This window comes from Spinacia oleracea, chromosome 3, assembly GCF_020520425.1.
Source record: "Spinacia oleracea cultivar Varoflay chromosome 3, BTI_SOV_V1, whole genome shotgun sequence".
Taxonomy (NCBI): domain Eukaryota; kingdom Viridiplantae; phylum Streptophyta; class Magnoliopsida; order Caryophyllales; family Amaranthaceae; genus Spinacia; species Spinacia oleracea.
In genome coordinates this window covers 55,281,211-55,303,645 of record NC_079489.1, presented here as the reverse complement: position 1 = coordinate 55,303,645, position 22,435 = coordinate 55,281,211, and the positions used below count along the sequence as shown (strand labels likewise).

General features: G+C 36.5%; 1 protein-coding gene and 3 long non-coding RNA genes across 6 annotated transcripts; 2 read left to right on the top strand and 2 right to left on the bottom strand.

The window, feature by feature from the left end:
- Nucleotides 1-641: 641 nt before the first annotated feature.
- On the bottom strand, nt 642-2,734 carry LOC130469020 (uncharacterized). Of its 2 annotated transcripts, XR_008929389.1 has the most exons (4): nt 2,600-2,734; nt 2,412-2,485; nt 2,225-2,314; nt 642-1,542 (listed from the first exon to the last, which is right to left on the bottom strand). It is a non-coding gene; the product is annotated as an uncharacterized lncRNA (long non-coding RNA). The 2 variants fall into 2 exon arrangements; XR_008929388.1 differs by lacking the exon at nt 642-1,542 and having other exon boundaries at nt 2,044-2,314.
- Nucleotides 2,735-5,173: 2,439 nt separating this feature from the next.
- LOC130469019 (uncharacterized) lies at nt 5,174-7,836 on the top strand. Its single transcript, XR_008929387.1, has 4 exons — nt 5,174-5,578; nt 5,674-5,929; nt 6,452-6,516; nt 7,535-7,836. It is a non-coding gene; the product is annotated as an uncharacterized lncRNA (long non-coding RNA).
- Nucleotides 7,837-13,094: 5,258 nt separating this feature from the next.
- On the top strand, nt 13,095-15,617 carry LOC130469018 (uncharacterized). Of its 2 annotated transcripts, XR_008929386.1 has the most exons (4): nt 13,095-13,441; nt 13,536-13,791; nt 14,314-14,378; nt 15,397-15,617. It is a non-coding gene; the product is annotated as an uncharacterized lncRNA (long non-coding RNA). The 2 variants fall into 2 exon arrangements; XR_008929385.1 differs by having other exon boundaries at nt 13,095-13,791.
- A 2,505-nt stretch (nt 15,618-18,122) lies between these two features.
- Nucleotides 18,123-20,697, bottom strand: LOC110803101 (probable receptor-like protein kinase At1g11050). The gene is made up of 2 exons (XM_022008567.2): nt 20,541-20,697; nt 18,123-20,366 (listed from the first exon to the last, which is right to left on the bottom strand). Exon 2 carries the CDS (start codon nt 20,268-20,270, stop codon nt 18,387-18,389), a length of 1,884 nt encoding a protein of 627 aa, XP_021864259.1. The 5' UTR covers nt 20,271-20,366; nt 20,541-20,697; the 3' UTR covers nt 18,123-18,386.
- Nucleotides 20,698-22,435: the final 1,738 nt, after the last annotated feature.

The following is a 22,435-nucleotide window of genomic DNA, read 5'->3' as shown; positions in this document are numbered from 1 at the left end:
CTCATACACTCCATCTATGTATTCTCAACTCTCAGCCCGTTTGGAAGAAACTCAACAACAGCTGTCTCAAAAATCCATTGAGTTTGAAACAACAAAAGCTGAGATGATAAAAGCTATGGATGATGAGAGACTCCAGAGGCAAAGGGAGAGAGAAGAAGAGCGAAAGGAGAGAGAACAAGTGTAACACCCCGACAATTCTCTCTTTTCTAAAATAACCTTTTAATATAAAATATAGAGAATTATCAAGGCATTATCGCCCATGTGAAAACGTAACGGCTTATTCAGAATTTTGCAGCGGAAAACATAAAACTAATTTGAGGTTTATAGGTAATTGATTACAGGTTTAATCCCAAAACCAATAAACGAAAATAAGGAAATATAAATAGTACGACAAATTTCAAATCCAAGTTAACAAATTAAATCACTTAATTAAACAAATAGAACTATAAGCTCTCTAATCCCGATCCCAATAATGCATCATCTTCAAACCTGTAGATGGGCAACGCTTATTGATCCTTAGAGACTGCTCACCAAAGATGGGTCATCACAGGATCAATAGGCATAGCCATGATCAACACACACAAACAAAGCACGTAATCAGCAAAGCTGAGTACTACATACTAAAGCAATAATAATCCTAACATGATACTATTAAACATAATTAAGGGCAGACAAAGCATGATAACCTGACGACCATACTTAACTAGACTAGGCTAGACTGGACTAGACTTTTATAACAATAATATTAATTTAATTGAAATAGGCAATGGACCGAGTTTTCTAGCTAGGCGAGGTACGGGCGCGACTCCGTAACCTCAGTGACCTGCGATATCGAGGAACGTTTGACTGAAAATAGGACGCGGTGATCAATCCGGTCCGAATGAAAGGCCATGGGCTACCACCATGAACCCCAACTCCTGTTTGTCCGTCACTTTAGACGTGCACAGTCTAAAGCTATTGCTACTCAGTTTCACTTTCCATGATTTACAAATTGACACCCTGTTATGACTCAACAATCACATAAGGCATGCAACTCACATTTATTTATAACTGTTTTTATCTTGGAATTGAGTAAGTGATCACAAAGGCATCAAACAAGACTCATTCCAATTAACTCCAATCTTTTCTTTAATACTGATCAACCCCTGAATATGGGTATAAGGTTTCAACTTACTAAATAAGGTCCTCCGCCCTCATAAAGTAGTGAAAAGCTAAAAGGGAACAACAATTAACTGATCTGAATTATATACTAAATAATCTAGTGTTCCCAATCAAACATGTTTGCATCAATCTTCCATACTAACATGTTATAATCCTCAAAATGCAATAAAGGTTTAATATGTCCATCCAACAGTATCAAACATGCAATTTCAACCTGACTAAGTTCATCAATAACATTAACATAACCAAGTTCATCAACAATTCAACATGGTTTCAACAATTAGCACACATTCCAAGCACACAGGTATGTACGTACCTTGTGTAAACAAACTGATAGGCCACTTTAACACTTTCAAAAGTCGCCTAAAGAGAATTCTCCGCCTAAAACAATCAAGAAACGTACCCAAATCAATTCCTAATCATTGGCAACCATAACAAAGCATTCTAAATGCATCCTAAACATATTTAGAACATTCCCCAATATCAAAACTTAAACCTTTGATTTCCTAGCATCATAATTATTGAATTAGTGATTGAAATTCGTTGAAAACTCTTTGCAAACATCGTACTTTAAATTTTCAGCAATATAACTAATTTCAAACTACTCCAAAACATAATTAACATTCTTAGAATCATAAAAATAATAGCTTTAATAATGTATAATCATTCTATTATGATTTTAGAACATTAAAACCTTAAAAATCCATGCTTTACTAATTAAATTCCTTATTTCAATTCAACTATGTAATCTGAAAATTAAATTATTAATTAAGCATAATATATAATCTGAAAATATAATTTAAGCATAATAACTTATAATTTACATTCAATAATCATGAATTAAATTAATAAAACTTCATTAAAACTCTAACTTACGCAATTAACAAATCTGAAAATGATTACATTAATTTCAACAACATATAATCTGAAATTTCTAAATACATCATCAAAACTTAATAATTTAAATATGAAAACCCTAATTAAATTATTAAAACATTAATATTACATAATTTAAACATAATTTAGAAACATTAAATTCACTTAGGGTTTTTCAGGGATTAACCAAAAGGAAGGGAGGACGAAGGTGGCCGGCGGTGAGAGGCGCGACTGGAGGCGGCAGAACTTGCTCGACGGCCGTGAGTGGTGGTGGTGGCTGTGCGACACAAGCACGATTAATGGGGGGAGCGAAAATAAAAGAAAGAGAAACAACGAAGAAGAAACAAGGAGGGACAAGAGTCAAGAGGGACTACCGTGCAAAAGGACAACGTTCAGGCGACGACACGGTGGCTGAAACAAGGCCACGAACGCTGGTTTCGTGGCGGCGCTGTGCAAAAGACAAGCAACACGCACGTAAGGAGAAGAGCAAGAAATCAAATTGTGTGAAGAGAAGAACGAACAAGAAGAGAGATGAAAAAGGAGAACGAAAGAGAGGAGTTACCGGCGGTGCGACTCGCCGGTGACTGGTGGCAGGAGGTCGGTGCGCGCTGGTGGTGGCGACTGACAAAGGGGAGAGAGAAGCAGCAATTTCACGTGAAGGGGAGGAAGGGTTTTGAGGGTTTGTTTTACGTGAAATTGAATTGAAACGTGGGTAGGGAATTGTGGGTTATCTCTTTGGGCTTTACCGATTTGGGCTAGGATTAGAATTTGTTTTATGATTTGAATTCAACACTGCTAAGGATTGTTTTCTAAATTCAACGAGTTTTCCTGATTCAAATTCTTTTCAACATAAAATTCTAAAATTATTTTTTGATTGCACAAACCGTTAAAATCTTTAGAATATATTTAAATGAAATTAAATATACATTAAATATATAAATATAATAAAGTTCAAAAATCGTTAAATATTTAGAACGTACTTAAAATAAAATAAATATACGTTAATTATATACTTACTACTTAAATTCATAAATTCTATTTAAATATAAATAATTACGTTAAAATATATTAATAAAATTTATAAATTTACGGGGGATTACAACAAGAGCGACTAGAGCGTCAGAGGGACGTCGCCGAGTTGAAAAGGACAATGGAGTCCTATGAGAGGATGTTCAGTCAGTGTTCTGGTTTTCCTTTCTCGCAGTCGCAGGACCCTCGAGATCCCAGTGGCGGCGGGAAACCTTTGTGCTAGGTAGTTAGTATTTATTTATGAGTTTGAACTAATTGTGCTAGGTACTTAGTATTTATGTATGAGTTTGAACGGATTGCAACATGTTTAACAGGTTTGAACTAATTGCAATATGTTTAACAGGTTGGAACATCAACATGAATTTTGTTGGTTGAGTTTGAACAGGGTTGTCATACGATTGTACAGGTCATACGACAATAGGTCCTGCAAAATAACATTTGCATACTAATTTAACGACCCCTACAGACAGGTTAACGACCGCGAATAATTTAAGCGAAAAATAAAAAGATCCAAATTACCGACCGTCATAACAGTCGTGAAAATTTTACGACTGTATAAGCAGTCGTTAATATTATGACTGTTAAAGCAGTCGTTATTTTAACGACTGCTTAAACAGTCGTTATTTTAACGACTGCTTCAACAGTCGTAAAATTAACGACAGCTTTAACAGTCGTAAAATTAACGACTGCTTATACAGTCGTAATATTAACGACTGCTTATGCAGTCGATACTTTAACGACTACTAGAGAGGTCGTTACTTTAACGACTGCTACCCCGACGTTAAAGCAGACGTTAAATTTTTGCGACCGTTTACCAGTCGAAGTTCTTCCAAATACCGACCAAGTGAAATCTGACCGATATTTGGCGACCGTTTTTCGTATTTTAACGACCACTTTTGGCAGTCGAAAATTAGGTTATTTCTTGTAGTGAGGGTCCGAACCCAGTTTAATGCGTGGATTAACGGGCAATAATGGTAAGTGTCAGCTTCCGTAGAACACTCCGTGATTGGAGTGATTCCCATTGATGAATATTTATATGCGTTATAGTATTGACAGTCCTAACCGTGTTAGGAAACCTGACATGATAAGGATTCTAATTACATTAAAATACATCCTACATTAATATGTTGCGACACCCCGCAATCCTAGCAGGAGGTGGTCGTACGCTAAGACCAGTGGCGGAACCATCAATATTCGTTTTCCTCTTGAAAATCCACTTGCATCCTATGGCCCTACTCCCTTTTGGGAGTTCCACCAACTCCCAGGTTTGATTTGTCAAGATGGATTCAAGTTCGCTATTGATTGCTTCCTTCCAGAAACTCGCATCAACGGACCTCTTCGCTTCTTCATAGGTTTTGGGGTCATCATCTACCACTTGTAGACACACCATTATTTCATCTAAACCATCCATATGATCCATCTCCGCGAGGAACGTTGTGAGAAAATCAGGTCTGAAACTTGTTTATGTTCTTTGCCTTTTACTTCTCCTAGGTTGTTCTTGATTGTCAACCATAAGGAAAGTTTCAATATTATCGTAGAAGGTCCAGACTGAGAAGACTGTCCTGCAAGAGCTCCAGACCGAGAAGACTGTCCTACAAAGGAAGAATCATTAGCAATAATATTATCTTTCAAGGGAAATACCTGCTCGGAGAACTCCGCATCACGAGCCTCGCATATCGAGTGATCATCAAGTCTCAAAAACCTGTATGCAACACTGTTCTTCGCATAGCCTACCAACACAGTGTCAAATGTTCTCAATCCTATAGTAAGCCGTTTGAAAGATGGATAGCCTACTTTTTCCAAACACCCCCACACTTTCAAGTAACTCAGGTTAGGAGCATAACCCTTCCAATACTCATACGGAGTCTTGTCCAGCTTTGTGTGAGTGACCCTGTTTAGCACAAAGTTTGCAGATAGCACTGCTTCCCCCCACAAGTTATCAGGAAGACCTGAACTCAAGAGCATTACATTCATCATTTCTATCAACATACGATTCTTTCTTTTTGATATGCCATTCTATTGTGGGTGTAATCCCCCGTAATTTTATACATTTTATTGATATATTTTAACGTATAGTTAATTATATTTAAATAGAATTTGCGAATTTTAGAAATAAATTATTTAAGTAACGAATATTTATTTTTATACGTTTTAAATATTTCAACGATTTATGAAATTAAAATAAGTTTAGAATTTTATGTTGAAAAGAAATTGAATTACGAAAACCGTTTGAATTTTGAAAACAATCCTAATTGGTTTTGGATTCAAACACTTAAACTCAACCTTAGTTCTAGCCCAAGTTGATAAAGCCCAAATAATAAGACCCAAAACACTTTACTCCTTTCCTCTCTTTCAATGTTACGTAAAAGCAAAAACAACAAAAACTTCTCTGCTTCACTTTCACGTGAACCATAACCCTTAACCTCTTCCCCCTTTGCTCAGCCGCCAGCCGGCAGCCACGCTGGACCACCGTCACTACACCGACCTCCTGCCACCATCCCCTCCGCCGTCGGTACTCCTCTTCTCTTTCGTTCTTTCCTTTTTATCTCTCGTTCTTTGTCTCCCCTGACTTGTGTTCTGTTTTTTTTTTCGCACAACCACTATCAGCGCACGCAACCACCACCTGTACCACCACCTGCTCCCGCCGACTTCCCATCGCCACAACCCAGCCGTCGACCAACCTCCTCCCTTCTCCTTTACATACACAAGAAATCTCCCCTCCTATTTTCTTTGTTGCTCCGCACGCAGCTACCAGTCGTGCTGCACCACCCGTCGCGCCACCAAGAGTGTTGAACCACCGACGTACCCACCGTCTGCTGCCGCCACTGTCGCCGGCCAGCAGCTTCCTTCTTCCTCACTTTTGGTTATTTCTAAACCCTTAAAACTAATTAATGTTTAATAATGTTTTTATAATTCGATTTATGTTTCTCGAATTAAATTCATGATTCTTTTTATGATTTATGATTTATTATGAATTTCGGATTTCATGTTTTGTAATAATTATATCATTAATTTTCAGAATATACGATTTGATTGAGATATGGTTTTAATTATTAAAGTATAAATTTTAAGGTTTTTAATGATTTTAAATCATGGTAGGATGTTTAGGAATTATTAAAGTTATTGTTTTTATGATTTCAAACATGTTAATGATGTTTTGGAGTAGTTTGAAATTAGTTATATTGCTGGAAATTTAAAGTATGATGCTTTGAAAAGTTTTCAACGAATTTCAATAATTAATATAATAATTATGATGCTAGGAAATTAAATATTCAAGTTTCGATATTGGGAAACGTCCTAATTATGTTTAGGAAGGGTTTGAAGCTCCCTAATGTTGCTGAAAATTCAATATGAATTGATATGAGTCTATATTGGTTGTTTTTAGGTGGAGAATTCTCTTTAGGCAACTTTTGAAAGTGTTAAGGTGACGTATCAGTTTGTTTACACAAGGTACGTACATACCTGTGTGCTTGGAATGTGTGCTAATTGATGAAACCATGTTGAATCTTGTTGTTGAACTTGGTTATGTTGATATTATTGTTGAACTTGGTGATGTTGATATTATGGACGAACTGGGTTATATTGAATGTGCATGTTTAATACTGTTGGACAAACTTATTGAACTTATTTTGCACTATAAGAACTGTAACATGTTAGTATGGATGTTTGATACAAACATGTTGGTTGGGAACACTAGATTATTCTATATGATTGGGTTGGATCAATTGGTTGTTGTTCCCTTTCTATCTTTTCACTACTTTATAAGGGCGGAGGACCTTGTTTAGTAAGTTGAAACTTTATGCCCATATACAGGGTTGCTCATGGTTAAAGGAAAGGTTGGTTAAGTTGGAATGAGTCTTGATTGATGCTTTTATGATCACTTACTTGATTCCAAGATAAAAACAGTTGTGAACAAATGTGAATTGTCTGTCTTATGTAATGGTTGAGTCATAACGGAGTCTCAATTTGTAAATCATGTAAAGTGAAACTGAATAGCAATAGCTTTAGACTGTGCACGTCTGAAGTGACGGACAAACAGGAGTTGGGGTTCATGGTGGTAGCCCATGGCCTTTTCTGGGACCGGATTGATCACCGTGTCCTATTTTTATTTAAACGTTCCTCGATATCGCAGGTCACTGAGGTTACGGAGTCGCGCCCGTACCTCGTCTTCCTTAGTGAAGACTTCTGGATGGTCAACTCGGTCCATTGTCTATTTCAACTAAAATGATATTATGGTTATTAAGTCTAGCTTAGTCTAGTCAAGTATAATCGTCAAATTATTATGTTTTGTCTGTCCTTACTTATATTTATTAGTATCATGTTAGGGTTGTGGGTTTGATAGTATCATGCTAGGATTGTTGTTGTTTTAGTATGTAGTACTCAGCTTTGCTGATTACGTGCTTTGTTTGTGTGTGTTGATCATGGCTATGCCTTATTGATCCTGTGATGACCCATCTTTGGTGAGCAGTCTCTAAGGATCAATAAGCGTTGCCCATCTACAGGTTTGAAGATGATGCATCATTGGGACGGGATTAGAGAGCTTGTAGTTCTATTCGTTTAATTAAGTGATTTAATTTGTTAACTTGGTTTTGAAATTTGTCGTACTATTCGTATTTCCTTAATTCAGTTAATTGGTTTGGACCTAATATGTAATAGATTATTTATGAACCTAAAAGTTAGTTTCATGTTTTCCGCTGCAAAATTCTGAATAAGCCGTAACGTTTTCACACGGGCGATAATACTTTGATAATTCCCTACAGTTATATTTAAAAAGAGGTTATTTTAGAAAATGGGAATTGTTGGGGTGTTACAAAGTGGTATCAGAGCTAAGGTTTTACTTTAATAAATTTTAGGCGCCTAACTATCTAGTTATTTAAAATAAATTTCTTAAAAATCGAGATTCTACGTATTATAGTGTTCAAAAATTGGTACTTTTTTTTGGGGGGCCGATTTCCTTTTATCCTGTTTGAAAGTATATAATATTTCTTATTTAAGTTCGAAATCAAATTATTATTAAAGTTAAAGTGATACTTTCGACATTTTTATTTTTCTTATTATTTATTATTCAAAAAAAAAAAAAAAATGAGTACATTTTTTAAGTTGTTTCAAGAGTTAGAATTCGTTATTAGAAAATATAAATCTTTTTCGAATTAATAACTTTATTTTCTAATTTATTCGCTACGCATTTCCTTAATTTATTTTACTTTATTTATTTTATATTTTTTATTTATATTAATATTCTATGTTATAATTTTATTATATTAGCGTCCTTTTACCTTGTTATTTAAATTATTCCAATGCTTTAGTTTATGAGAGATGGGTAGTATAAGAAGGGCATATAAGGTAGAATTATATGTGCATTAGTAGCTAGTCAACGCTAACATTAGAAATTGATTGTTATGTACGTGCGTGTGCTAATTGTTTAAGTGTTACATTTACATGTGCATAAAGAATTGTTTGCTTCCACCAAACTTATTGCGTTACTGAACTTTGTTTATGATTTGGTTGGAAAATCGTTAGTGAGACATGGAATTGTTTATTTCAGGAATAAAATATTTCTTTCCAAGTATACCAACATAGGATCCTTCGAGAAACTTGATATAGAAACCCCTGATATTTACGTGAAGAAAATCATGTTTGGATGTGAATATTATGCTAAAGTTCAAGGGAAACCTATCTTAATGAGAAAGGATATCATAGCAGCCACTATCATTAATTGCTTACCTAACAAATTTCCATACCTAGAACTCAAAAAAAAGTTTAAAGATATGCATTCTGATAATGGAACTCCAAACTTGACTAAGTATGGGACTTGGGATGGTAGATGGAAATATGATTCAGAAATTCTGACCACCATTATTGAAGCAGCAGAAAGTGGGTTTAGAGACGATAAAATCGTAGGAAGTCATGTTGGGGATTCAGTTACAGAAGAACCTATGGGAATAAGTGTAAATAATGACCTAGAGGAAAATGATGTAGCTGTGGAGAATGAGAATGTAGGTGTTGAGGCAGAGAAACCCTAACCCAGGGGCCCATGAGCCTACCATTGAGATCTCTAGTGATTCAGATAGGGAGCTAGAGGAAGAGTTCGACGAATCTTGAAGATCTAGATTTCACTCCGCAAGTTTCCTAGGAAAGAACAGATAGGCAAGATGCCACAAGTATTTGAAGTTGTAAAGTTAGTTAGTTCTTTTATGTTTTAAAGAATAAGTAGCAAAGCTAAAACAGTTTAAAGTTAAAGCAATAGGAGTTTGAGTTATTCTTTATTCTTTTCAAGGATGTAATAGCCCCTTTATGGTATTTTGAGGACAAATGCGTTATTACGGTTTAGAAATTATTCTTCACACTCTTTTGAGGAATAAAAGTTAGATTATTGATTATTCAAAGGATCAAGAGTTCATTTTGGGACGCGATGAAGAATGTTTTCTTCCTTTATTCTACCTTATTATTCGTGATGATTGAATTTCGTTCCTTGTTCCTCAATTGAATGTCTCCTATGTGAATATCGTTCAGGAATGTTCAAGGAGATTACCTTGAAATAATTGTTGCATATTCGTAAATGATTGTTTGATTTATGTGAATTATGTCTGTTGAGGCGATATTACGTGGTACAGGATACTATTAAGTGATGTTTATACCTAAAGTAGAGTATATTAATCTCAGGTCGCGCTCTAGGATGACCAACAATAATGACCTAGTTGTTGCTATTCGCCTATTGGCGGAAAAGCTAACCCAGGAGAGAATTGAGCGTCCCGATCCTGCTGGGGACATGTTTGAGAGACTAGCCAAAGTTAAGCCACCATGAATTAAGGGGCAAGTTGATCCTACTTTTTAGAGAACTAGGTTAGAGAGTTTGAGAAACTGTTTGGGGATGTAAAATGTCTTGAGAACATGAGAGTGGGTCAAGTTGTCATGTACTTGAAAGATGAAGCTGATTTATGGTGGAGAGAAAATAGAGCTAGGCTTAGCGCTGCTGAGAGATTCAATTAGGATTCAATTGTTACTGTCTTAAGGGGAAAGTTTTACCCTACCTTTTATGAGAAAGCAAAAAGCTTAGGAATTCATAAACCTTAGCATAGGGAGCATGACCATAGCTGAATACTATGCAGACTTATAGCATGACCACCTTAGGATTAGGTGGGGAAACCTTTACGTCTTTATATATTGTGTATGGGGGGAGCTGCTCATATTTATGGCCTGTAGTCCAGAATGGACAAGAAAAATGTTGTTGGGGAGAAAAGAAAAGAGTTTAATGCTGGAAAAACCAAGGGATTTCAAGAGGAATATGAATGAGAATAGGAATGGGAATGGAAATGAAAATTTTCAAGGAAGGAACAATCAGGGGAACAACAATAGGAACCAATCTGAAAGAGTGTATCACTGTAAGATGTGCAATAACAATCACCCTGGCAAGAACTGCAAAGGAGAATTAGTGACCTGCAACTATTGTCAGAAAAAGGGGCATAGGAAGTATGAGTGCTTTACTAAGCAGAAAAAGGAACAAAATGGTAATGAGATTGGTAACCGGGTGAAGTCGGGATTTAACCAGTCAAGAAATTAGAGTTCGAAGCCTATAGGGTCGCAAGACAGCCAAGGAAACCTCCATAAGTCTGCTAATTAGAATAACAACCATAACAAGGCCCCGGGTAAACTGTCTGTGATAAGTCGAAATGAAGGTGAACGACCTGTTGACTTAGTTTCTATTACTTTTCTATTAACTCCGTGCTAGTTAGAAAGTTATTTGATTCAGGGAAAGCTTATTCTTTTGCTTCGTCATCTCTTATTAAGAGTTCGAAGTTAGTAGATTTTGAGGTGATTGATTTACCCGTTAGTATTCCTACTGCTGTAACCATAAGGTGTACCAAATTGTTTAAGAACTTGCCTTGTGAACTATTTTTTTTTTTCGGTTGTGTGAGCTAGATGTGAGTTAAGAAGTCGGAATGAAGATCGAGGATGTTCCAATTGTGAATGAATTCATGGATGTGTTTCCTAGTGAGATTGCAGGTATGCCACTTGCTAAGAGCCGTTGAGTCCCATATAGACTTAGTTCCTAGAATGACGCATATATCTAGAGCACCATATAGAATAACACCTCCTGAAATGAGCTAATTATGACACAGTTGCAAGAGTTGTTTCGTTAAGGGGTGTATTAGGCCTAGTGCATCACCGTGGGGAGCTCCTGTGTGTTTGTTAAGGAAAAGATAAGAATATGGAATTATGCATCGATTTTAGGGAGCTAAACAACATCAAGAACAAGTATCCTTTGCCTAGGATAGATGACATATTGGGTCAATCGAATTGGGCGAGTGTGTTCTTGAAGACTGATTGTGTTTGAAGTATCACCAATTGAGGATAGCTGATAAGGGCCTATAAGACCTCATTAGGACTCGTTATTGTCATTATGGGTTTAGAGTAATGTCTTTTGGGTTAACCAATGCACCTGCCATAATTATGGATTTGATGGATAAGATTTTCCACAAATTCCGAATTAAGTTCGTTATTATGTTATTGATGATATCCCGATTTGTTCAAGGAATGAAAAAGAGCATGACAAACACTTGAGAATTACTTGGAGACGCTTAGAAAGAATCTAGTTTTATTAAATAAAGTATACAAATCTTGAAGTCATATGTGTATAAGTTACACCGACGGAAAAGTGAAGGACTAAATTGATTGAGAACTATGTTACGTAAGGAAATAAATTTAAGAGAAGATTCCAGTGGTCCAGGATCGTTAGAAATCATTTGTTGTCTGGAAAAGATGAAAAGAAATACATGAATTGGTGCAAGAGCTAAGAGTTAAGCCCAAAAGTTATACACCCATGAAAAGCATAATGAGGTTCGGTAAAAAGGAAAAGTTGAACAAAAGGAGTTTCTGTAGATCCTACTAAGAATCAAGCTGTGAGTGAGTGACCTACTCCAAAGGAACGTGTCTGATATCTGAAGTTTCCTAGGCCTAGCTGACTATTATAGGGGGTTTGTGAAAGACTTTTCGAACAAAGAAAAACCAATGACCATTTTGATGAAAAGGAATCGAAATTCGAGTGGAGTGAGAAATGTGAGAAAGCTTTCTAGATTTTAAAAGAGAGTTTGACCTCCGCACCTATCGCCGCGACAATTGAAACCTCATGAAATCAATTACCCTACCCATGACCTAGAGTCAGCTGTTATTGTGTTCACTTTGAACGATTTGGAGACATTATCTTTATGGGGCAACATTTGAGATCCTTACCAACCATAAAAGTCTGAAACTTTGGCAAAAAGGTCTAGTGAATCTTGGGACGACATTGAAAATGAGTACTGCTTTTCACCCTGCGATCGATGGACAAACTGAGATTACTAACGAAAAATATGTTGAGAGACTGTGTTATTGACTTTAAAAGTAATCGGGACGACCACCTAGATTCGATTGACCTTCTTGCAACAATAGTTACTATGCGAGCTTTAAGATGACACATGTTGAGGCATGGTGTGGAAAGAAGTGTAGAAATCCAACTTGCTACGATTTTAGTGGAAATATAGCATTGGGGACATGATTCGTTGAAGTAGGAATATCCAAAGTTATTCCCTGAGATGAGTTACGAGGGCGTAACTCGTTTTCTTTAAGGGGGGTAGAATGCGATAGAAATTCGCGCTTTTTACCTATTTTTGTAGCAATTTTATGCATTTTATGCTCATTTTTAGCAACTTATACATGTTGATGTAAAGCAAATAGATTCTCCGCATAAGAAAAAGGTGTTCATGAGTAACACAAACAACTTTAAGTTGGCAAAAGAGTGCACATGAGTGACACAAGTATTTCTCAAGTAAGAATGAATTAAAGACTTTTGAAAAATGTGTGAATTTTCGTGTCAAGTTTCGGGACGAAACTTCTTTTAAGAGGGGTAGATTGTAATCCCCCGTAATTTTATACATTTTATTGATATATTTTAACGTATAGTTAATTATATTTAAATAGAATTTGCGAATTTTAGAAATAAATTATTTAAGTAACGAATATTTATTTTTACACGTTTTAAATATTTCAACGATTTATGAAATTAAAATAAGTTTAGAATTTTATGTTGAAAAGAAATTGAATTACGAAAACCGTTTGAATTTTGAAAACAATCCTAATTGGTTTTGGATTCAAACACTTAAACTCAACCTTAGTTCTAGCCCAAGTTGATAAAGCCCAAATAATAAGACCCAAAACACTTTACTCCTTTCCTCTCTTTCAATGTTACGTAAAAGCAAAAACAACAAAAACTTCTCTGCTTCACTTTCACGTGAACCATAACCCTTAACCTCTTCCCCCTTTGCTCAGCCGCCAGCCGGCAGCCACGCTGGACCACCGTCACTACACCGACCTCCTGCCACCATCCCCTCCGCCGTCGGTACTCCTCTTCTCTTTCGTTCTTTCCTTTTTATCTCTCGTTCTTTGTCTCCCCTGACTTGTGTTCTGTTTTTTTTTCGCACAACCACTATCAGCGCACGCAACCACCACCTGTACCACCACCTGCTCCCGCCGACTTCCCATCGCCACAACCCAGCCGTCGACCAACCTCCTCCCTTCTCCTTTACATACACAAGAAATCTCCCCTCCTATTTTCTTTGTTGCTCCGCACGCAGCTACCAGTCGTGCTGCACCACCCGTCGCGCCACCAAGAGTGTTGAACCACCGACGTACCCACCGTCTGCTGCCGCCACTGTCGCCGGCCAGCAGCTTCCTTCTTCCTCACTTTTGGTTATTTCTAAACCCTTAAAACTAATTAATGTTTAATAATGTTTTTATAATTCGATTTATGTTTCTCGAATTAAATTCATGATTCTTTTTATGATTTATGATTTATTATGAATTTCGGATTTCATGTTTTGTAATAATTATATCATTAATTTTCAGAATATACGATTTGATTGAGATATGGTTTTAATTATTAAAGTATAAATTTTAAGGTTTTTAATGATTTTAAATCATGGTAGGATGTTTAGGAATTATTAAAGTTATTGTTTTTATGATTTCAAACATGTTAATGATGTTTTGGAGTAGTTTGAAATTAGTTATATTGCTGGAAATTTAAAGTATGATGCTTTGAAAAGTTTTCAACGAATTTCAATAATTAATATAATAATTATGATGCTAGGAAATTAAATATTCAAGTTTCGATATTGGGAAACGTCCTAATTATGTTTAGGAAGGGTTTGAAGCTCCCTAATGTTGCTGAAAATTCAATATGAATTGATATGAGTCTATATTGGTTGTTTTTAGGTGGAGAATTCTCTTTAGGCAACTTTTGAAAGTGTTAAGGTGACGTATCAGTTTGTTTACACAAGGTACGTACATACCTGTGTGCTTGGAATGTGTGCTAATTGATGAAACCATGTTGAATCTTGTTGTTGAACTTGGTTATGTTGATATTATTGTTGAACTTGGTGATGTTGATATTATGGACGAACTGGGTTATATTGAATGTGCATGTTTAATACTGTTGGACAAACTTATTGAACTTATTTTGCACTATAAGAACTGTAACATGTTAGTATGGATGTTTGATACAAACATGTTGGTTGGGAACACTAGATTATTCTATATGATTGGGTTGGATCAATTGGTTGTTGTTCCCTTTCTATCTTTTCACTACTTTATAAGGGCGGAGGACCTTGTTTAGTAAGTTGAAACTTTATGCCCATATACAGGGTTGCTCATGGTTAAAGGAAAGGTTGGTTAAGTTGGAATGAGTCTTGATTGATGCTTTTATGATCACTTACTTGATTCCAAGATAAAAACAGTTGTGAACAAATGTGAATTGTCTGTCTTATGTAATGGTTGAGTCATAACGGAGTCTCAATTTGTAAATCATGTAAAGTGAAACTGAATAGCAATAGCTTTAGACTGTGCACGTCTGAAGTGACGGACAAACAGGAGTTGGGGTTCATGGTGGTAGCCCATGGCCTTTTCTGGGACCGGATTGATCATCGTGTCCTATTTTTATTTAAACGTTCCTCGATATCGCAGGTCACTGAGGTTACGGAGTCGCGCCCGTACCTCGTCTTCCTTAGTGAAGACTTCTGGATGGTCAACTCGGTCCATTGTCTATTTCAACTAAAATGATATTATGGTTATTAAGTCTAGCTTAGTCTAGTCAAGTATAATCGTCAAATTATTATGTTTTGTCTGTCCTTACTTATATTTATTAGTATCATGTTAGGGTTGTGGGTTTGATAGTATCATGCTAGGATTGTTGTTGTTTTAGTATGTAGTACTCAGCTTTGCTGATTACGTGCTTTGTTTGTGTGTGTTGATCATGGCTATGCCTTATTGATCCTGTGATGACCCATCTTTGGTGAGCAGTCTCTAAGGATCAATAAGCGTTGCCCATCTACAGGTTTGAAGATGATGCATCATTGGGATCGGGATTAGAGAGCTTGTAGTTCTATTCGTTTAATTAAGTGATTTAATTTGTTAACTTGGTTTTGAAATTTGTCGTACTATTCGTATTTCCTTAATTCAGTTAATTGGTTTGGACCTAATATGTAATAGATTATTTATGAACCTAAAAGTTAGTTTCATGTTTTCCGCTGCAAAATTCTGAATAAGCCGTAACGTTTTCACACGGGCGATAATACTTTGATAATTCCCTACAGTTATATTTAAAAAGAGGTTATTTTAGAAAATGGGAATTGTTGGGGTGTTACAGTGGGGGTATAGGGAGCTTTCACCTCATGAATAATGCCTTCCTTCTCGCATACTGCCTAGGCGTTGGGCAGTGAAAGGCCCACTACGGGAAGAGAAGCTGGTGGATTGGACCGCAACGTAGAAGACTCAAGTTGGGTTGGGGCTGATTGATGTTGTTGATTTATGGAATTGGGAAACAGTGCAGTCCGCATGTGAGAAGTGGCGAATTCCTCAAGCCCACGACCCACATGTGGAGTTGCCTGCCTAATTTCAATTTTTTGTGCCGGTTGGGCTGCGCCATGGATGGGTGTCATCCGGGGGGAGGGGGGGACTGGGCTTGGCTCAAAAATTTCAAGGAAAGAGTAGTTTTTGAGCGTGTATTGTCCCAAGGATTTGAACAAAACAGTTCGTTCGTCAAAGGTTACATGCCGTGAAACATAGAGTCAGGAACATCAAGTCAGGTATACAGATAGATAGAGATTGGTTTTATGCCTTTATCCTTGGTGTGTATTAGCTCAGTCTATTGAGCAACTACTTTTCTCAATAGTGGATTTCTAGAAGATTTGCCTAGACCCATTTATGATTTGTTTGTAAATTGGTTTTGATGATATATATATATATATATATAAAAAAAAATACAGTTCATAAAAAAGTGTTAACACAAATTAAATAATTTCAGTACAATACAAGACGATGTCGACTTCTCCTTGAATATTCTTGCGTATGAATTTTGTAGAATAATATAGAATAGTAGTTCAGAACAATGTTACAAAAAAGTGATAGTGGCTTTAAGGGCAGAGCCACTCTTAAATCCCCCTATAGAGAAATAAAGTTTCAGAATATGATAACACATTATCTTCAGATGCATGAAGAGAAGACACCACCAATCGGGGGTGTCAAATCGGATCAACAGATCGGATTCGGGTCGGACTCATCGGATTCGGGTTGAAACAGATCAGATTGGAACAGATTAATTTGGCTAACGGGTCGGATTGGATCGGATTGAAAACTTAACGGATCGGGTCGAATTTTTTATGCACGGGTTCATATCGAATCGGGTTGTATACGGGTCGGATTGCAGTCGATTGGGTCAGATCGGATCAGATTTGAACATGACAGATTGTTAACGGGTTAAGCCGGACTATAACGGGTCCGGATTCATGTCGGGTCGGATTCTAATCGGATCGGATTAATCGGGTAACAGACTAACACGGGTCGGATTGAAACGGATTTAGCCGAGTTACATCAGATTTAGTTTCATATCGGATCGGGTTATTTGGTAGCGGGTTGGAATCCGAGTCGGGTCCATTTGGTTCCAAATTATATAATTATAATATCGATGACTTAATTAGGGGACGAAAACGATATCTAACTTTTAAAAGTAATATAAGTTATTGAGTATATAGTATATAACTTAGTTAGTACTACATCCGTTTCTGAAAGTTCTTTACGCCTTAAATGTACATCAATCAAGTTTCATTTGAGTAGAGTATATAAAGGAAGAATGAAGTATAAGTACACCGTATAAGTAATATTCATACGCTTAAAAATTGGTAGTGCAACATAATTAATGTTCTCTTATGGGTCGTGAATGGTTTGAGTTAAACGGGTTCGGATCGAAATTGGATCAGATTAAACGGGTCATGGGTTAAAACGGTTCAGATTAAACGGGTCATGGGTTGAAACGGTTCAGATCAAACGGGTGACGGATTACAAACAGATCGGATTATACGGATTTTCCTCGGGTTGGAACGGATTCGACCATAAATGGGTTTTGGCTCGCTTCGGTTCGGATTAAACGCATCAGTCTGTTATCAGATTCAGATCTTAATCGGATCATTATGAACGGGTTGGGTCGGATTCGGGTTGTATATAATCGGACCAGATCAGATTTTGGATCTTAGCTCGGGGGTTCTAAATGGTTCGGATTCTAAACGGTCGGACAAACCCATCGAATTCACTGTGTCGGATTGAGAATTGACACCCCTAACCACCACCATTTCAATGATTAAGGTGCCTTTGGCTATTTATCACTCTATAATAAAAAAAAGAAAAAGGAATGGTATTTTGGCAATCCTGAAACTTATTCATGCTGTGAGAAATGTTTCTAGTGCTCTTCTCACAGAATGGATACATAAAGTTAATGAAGTGTGAGTTCACACTATGCTTACGGGTAAGAGGTCAATGATTTAACTACAAATATCCAAGGGGATATAACATAACTGTTTCTAGATAGATAATGTGTAACACTAGCGGACAACATCCATGGATATATTTTAAGAAGAAAATAATAAAGTTAGACATTAAAAAGGCAGTTTGGAAAAAGGAAAAAGGAAAAAGGGTGCTTGTATACTGGTATATAAATTTAAGTGTTTTGACAGATATGATTAGAAAGTAGTCCGTAATAGCTAATAATGGGAATAAACAGAAATCTTATATTTCAGAAAACATGCAGGTCAGGCACTGGGAGTAAAGTTCTATTTCACAACTTGAAAATTATACTACATAATACATGATACCGCTGATGGAGCTTTATCTGCTAACATTTGCAATCCGCTAGTAAGCTTCAATCTTTGTTATCTTTACAGAATCAAGACATACCTTGTATGTTTGTTTTTGTTTTGTACAAGGTTGGTTCATCAACTATGCAGCAAAATAGATGTTATTTACCTAAGCATCTCACCAGAATTTAAATGCAGGCCACTCAAGACCGGTGATATGCTGTAATCTCTATGGAAAGATGGATGTCCAAAAGGCATAGGTCGATCTGGAATTTGAGGAACTTCAATATCACCCTCCAACATTTTTAGTGCATCTGATATTGTAGGTCTTAATGCAACCATAACATGTGCACACAGAATACCAACTCGTACAAATCTTTCCATAATTCCCCTTGGATTTAACTCCAAGTTATCCCCCTCTCTCAACAACAAAGAGTCAAGAACCTCTTCTGATCTTCCCTCTTTAACCAAACACCATGCCCAATCTGTTATTAAAACAGTCGTAGAGGAACCTAAAGCTGACAAATCAAGGGCCCTTCTCCCGCACATTATCTCCAAAACAACTACCCCGAAACTGTAGACATCACTCTTCTCAGTTAGCTGCCCATAAAGTGCATATTCAGGGGCCAAATACCCATGAGTGCCTGCTACTCTGGTTGTCAGATGAGATTGCCCTTCTTTGATTTCTTTTGCCAACCCAAAATCAGCCACCCTTGCTCTCATTTCTGAATCTAAAAGAATGTTTGTAGCTTTTATATCCCGATGATATATTGCAGGTTTTATTCCATGATGGAGATAAGCTAGCCCTTTTGCCACATCCAATATTATACACTTCCTTTGGGGCCATGTTAATGTTTTTCTAAGTGCCCCACTTTGGTTTGCAGAACCCCAAAAGAGATGGTCATCCAGATTACCATTCACCATGTATTCATAAATAAGGTATCTCTGTTTCCCTCCATAATCATCATCAACCATGCAACATCCCTTAAGTGGTACTAAATTCCGATGCCTTAGGTTGCTAATTATCTCAACCTCATTTTGAAAATCAGAATCCCTTTCAAAGTTGGGTTCAGTAATCCTCTTGACCGCAACTACTGTACCGTCTGGTAATGTTCCCTTGTAAACCATTCCAAAACCACCACGACCAATAAAATTCTTCTGTGAGAAGTTGTTAGTTGCCCTCTCAAGGTCTTCAATTTTAAACCATATTGCACCAGTGTTAGGCCGCATTCTAGGCCTACTCCCTTGACTTGCATCAAATTCCATTCTATTTCTCTTGTTTTGTTGTCTCTTGTAATACCAAAAGTACAAACCTAAGAAGCAAACTACTATAAACACCGCTGCAGCGCCACCTATTAATCCCAGGTGCAGCTTCAAATGGCTTTCATTGTGAGACCCAGTAGTTGGAATTAATTGAAGTTGAAAGACACATGAAGTTGTTCCAACATTTTCTGGGCCAAATTTATTGATTATACCAGCAACATATAGAATGGTGAAGTAAAAGCAACTTCGAGCATGTGAAGTGTTCCCGTCAATTGAAATTAACTGATTCTGGATTCTTGTACCAGCAGTATAGCAGGTGTCACAGGCTGTGAGATCGGAGAGGTCAGATTGACAGGCTTGATCTAAAGAATTATTACTTCCAAGTTCATCAGTCCAATTTCGGGTGGAAACAATGCCAGCACAAACATCAGGAGTGATCACAAATTGTGCAGGATCAAAACATGTAGAGGTCAAATTTGGGGAAAGAGACGACATAGAATCAAGTTTGGATTGGAACTCTGAGAGGCACGATAACGAAGTCTGATTATCTCGAAATCCAAAGAGGGAAGTCTGTTTGAGATTATGAGCAAGGGCTATACCCATTAAACTCAAAAGTGTCTGACAACAACTTGTTCTTGGATCATTTCCTGAACTATTTCCATGGCATAGTGAAGTATTCCATGGCAGCTTTACAATATATTCTAGATCCACAGGACACTCCATTGCATTAGTTGTAACAAAGATTGAACAAACAATTAAAATCAAAATCACCAATACCCACTTCATCTTTTGCACCTAATCAAAACCCCAGTTGCCTACTATCACATTTACCAAAACCCCTTCATTTCTCTTTTAATTGTCTTCCAATTTCAGCTGCTATCCCTATTTTTAGTTAACAAAACACCAAAATAAGCATAACGGAAAACAAAATACAGCAAAACCGAGAATCTATATCCCAATCCACCGATTTTGTTCATAACATTATACAAAAATAAATAGCAAAATAAGCTAATAATTCAATTCAGTAGATTAAATCATCAAAAATTTAGGGTTTACCTTTAAAAGGCTCCATTAAGTTGCAAAGTTTCTGAAGCTAATTTGTGGACGGGAAGAACGTAAAGTCAAGAGTGGCAGTTGAAGCCATTGAGATGAGGAATTGTAACTAAAGTTGTTTCTAAAATGTGTCAAAACTTTCCCAAAATTTTAAAGGTGGGTTCAGCTGACGTAATTTTATACTCAATTTTTTTTTTTTTTTTTTTGACAATTATATCGTATCTATCTATATATATATATATTATACTAAAAGAGAAGAAATCAATGTGGTGATGACAAATGTCACTCATTGATTGGTCTCTCTTTTAATATAAACTAGATTTAAATCCCGTGCGATGCACGGGTTAATTTTTTTTTTTTATGAGATATTTTTTCAACTTTAAGTGATAGTTAAGAATGGGTCTTTATTTATCTACTAAATTTTTAAAAAATAAATGTTTAAAATTTATCTCTTATAATCTTTTACCGGATCTTTATTTATCTATTTTTAATTTTCTCGTACTATCTTTTACTCCCTCCATTCCTTTTTGTTGTTCCCATTTCCTTTTTTGGCGTTTCTTTTTGTTGTTCCCCTACTGAATCTTTACTATTTTTTGCCATAGTTTTTTTACCAATTTACCCTAAGATTCCCCACTATTTACCAAAAATACCCTAAGATTCTACCCTTTCCCACCCACTTTTACCCCACCCACCTTATTTAATTATTTAACCTAACCCCACCCCCCTCCCTTTATAACCCGTCGCTTTCTCACACTTCACTCTCATCCCTCATTCTGATTTCTCTCTCTCACCTCTTCGGATCTCTCTCTCTCTCTCTTATTTCACTCTCTCTCTCTCTTAAAATCCCTCCCCTGTTCTTGAGAAAATCCTAGGTTTTCCGCCTCTGTTCTGGGTTTTCCTCTCCAAATCTCTCAAATCTGAAACGTTTTCGCCGAAAAACTTTCATAAAAATTACTCGGATTCATTTTCCGATCAGATCCCCTCTATGTTTGTCCCCTTTTTGGTCCCTAATCGTCGCTGATCTTTGTTTTTCTGGTACGTGATGGGTTCTTCTTTGTCTAGAACTCGAGATGATTCTGGGGTGGAAACTTCTGGTCAAAGAATCCCCGATTCCAACTGTGATTGGGGATCCAAGTGCAACTGTCCCAATAACGAGCATTCCTACTCCGCCGAATATAAAAACAATCTGTATTTGGCCCAAAAAGAAAATACGAGTACTCGAAACTATTTGGAAGAATGGTTTCGGAAGAGGGAAGTGGAGCCAGGAGAGGAGGTTGAGTCAAAATATGACGATCGGAAACCCACTCCCTCAGATCTGCGTTTTTTCGGTGAAGGAGATTCCGATGAGGTATTACTTTTGATTTTTTGCGATTTATTTAGGGTTATTTATGTCGGTTTTATTAAAATGGTTTGATGATTGTTTGCATGTCTAAAAAAGTGGGATTTGATAAATGTTGGATTTATTTAGAGTATTGTTCATTGAACTCGGATTATTTATTGGATAAGTTGCTCTGATTTCCCATTACATGTGTTAAAAATGCAGATCTGATATTATTTCGAATTTGTTGGGAATTTTTTGGAGATTTGTTGGATTCAATCGGACTTTTTATGTTATTTTTTGCTCTGTTTTCTCATTGCATGTTGTTAAAATTGAGTTCTGATTTTATTTAGATATATTTGGAAATTATTTGAAGAAAATCGGAATATTCATGTGTTTTGTTGATCTGTTTTCCCATTGCATGTGGTTAAAAATGGGATCTGGATGTATTTGGGATTTTTTTGAAATTTTTTCGGTAAAAATGGGATCTGGATGTAAAAATGGGATCTGGATTTATTTATCTTTTTTACTTCCTAGCAAAATTTATCTTTTATTATCTTTTACCGGGTTTACAATTTTA

Coding starts and splice junctions, on each gene's coding strand:
- LOC110803101 (XM_022008567.2), bottom strand. CDS start 20,270: ATGAAGTGGGTATTGGTGATTTTGATTTTAATTGTTTGTTCAATCTTT.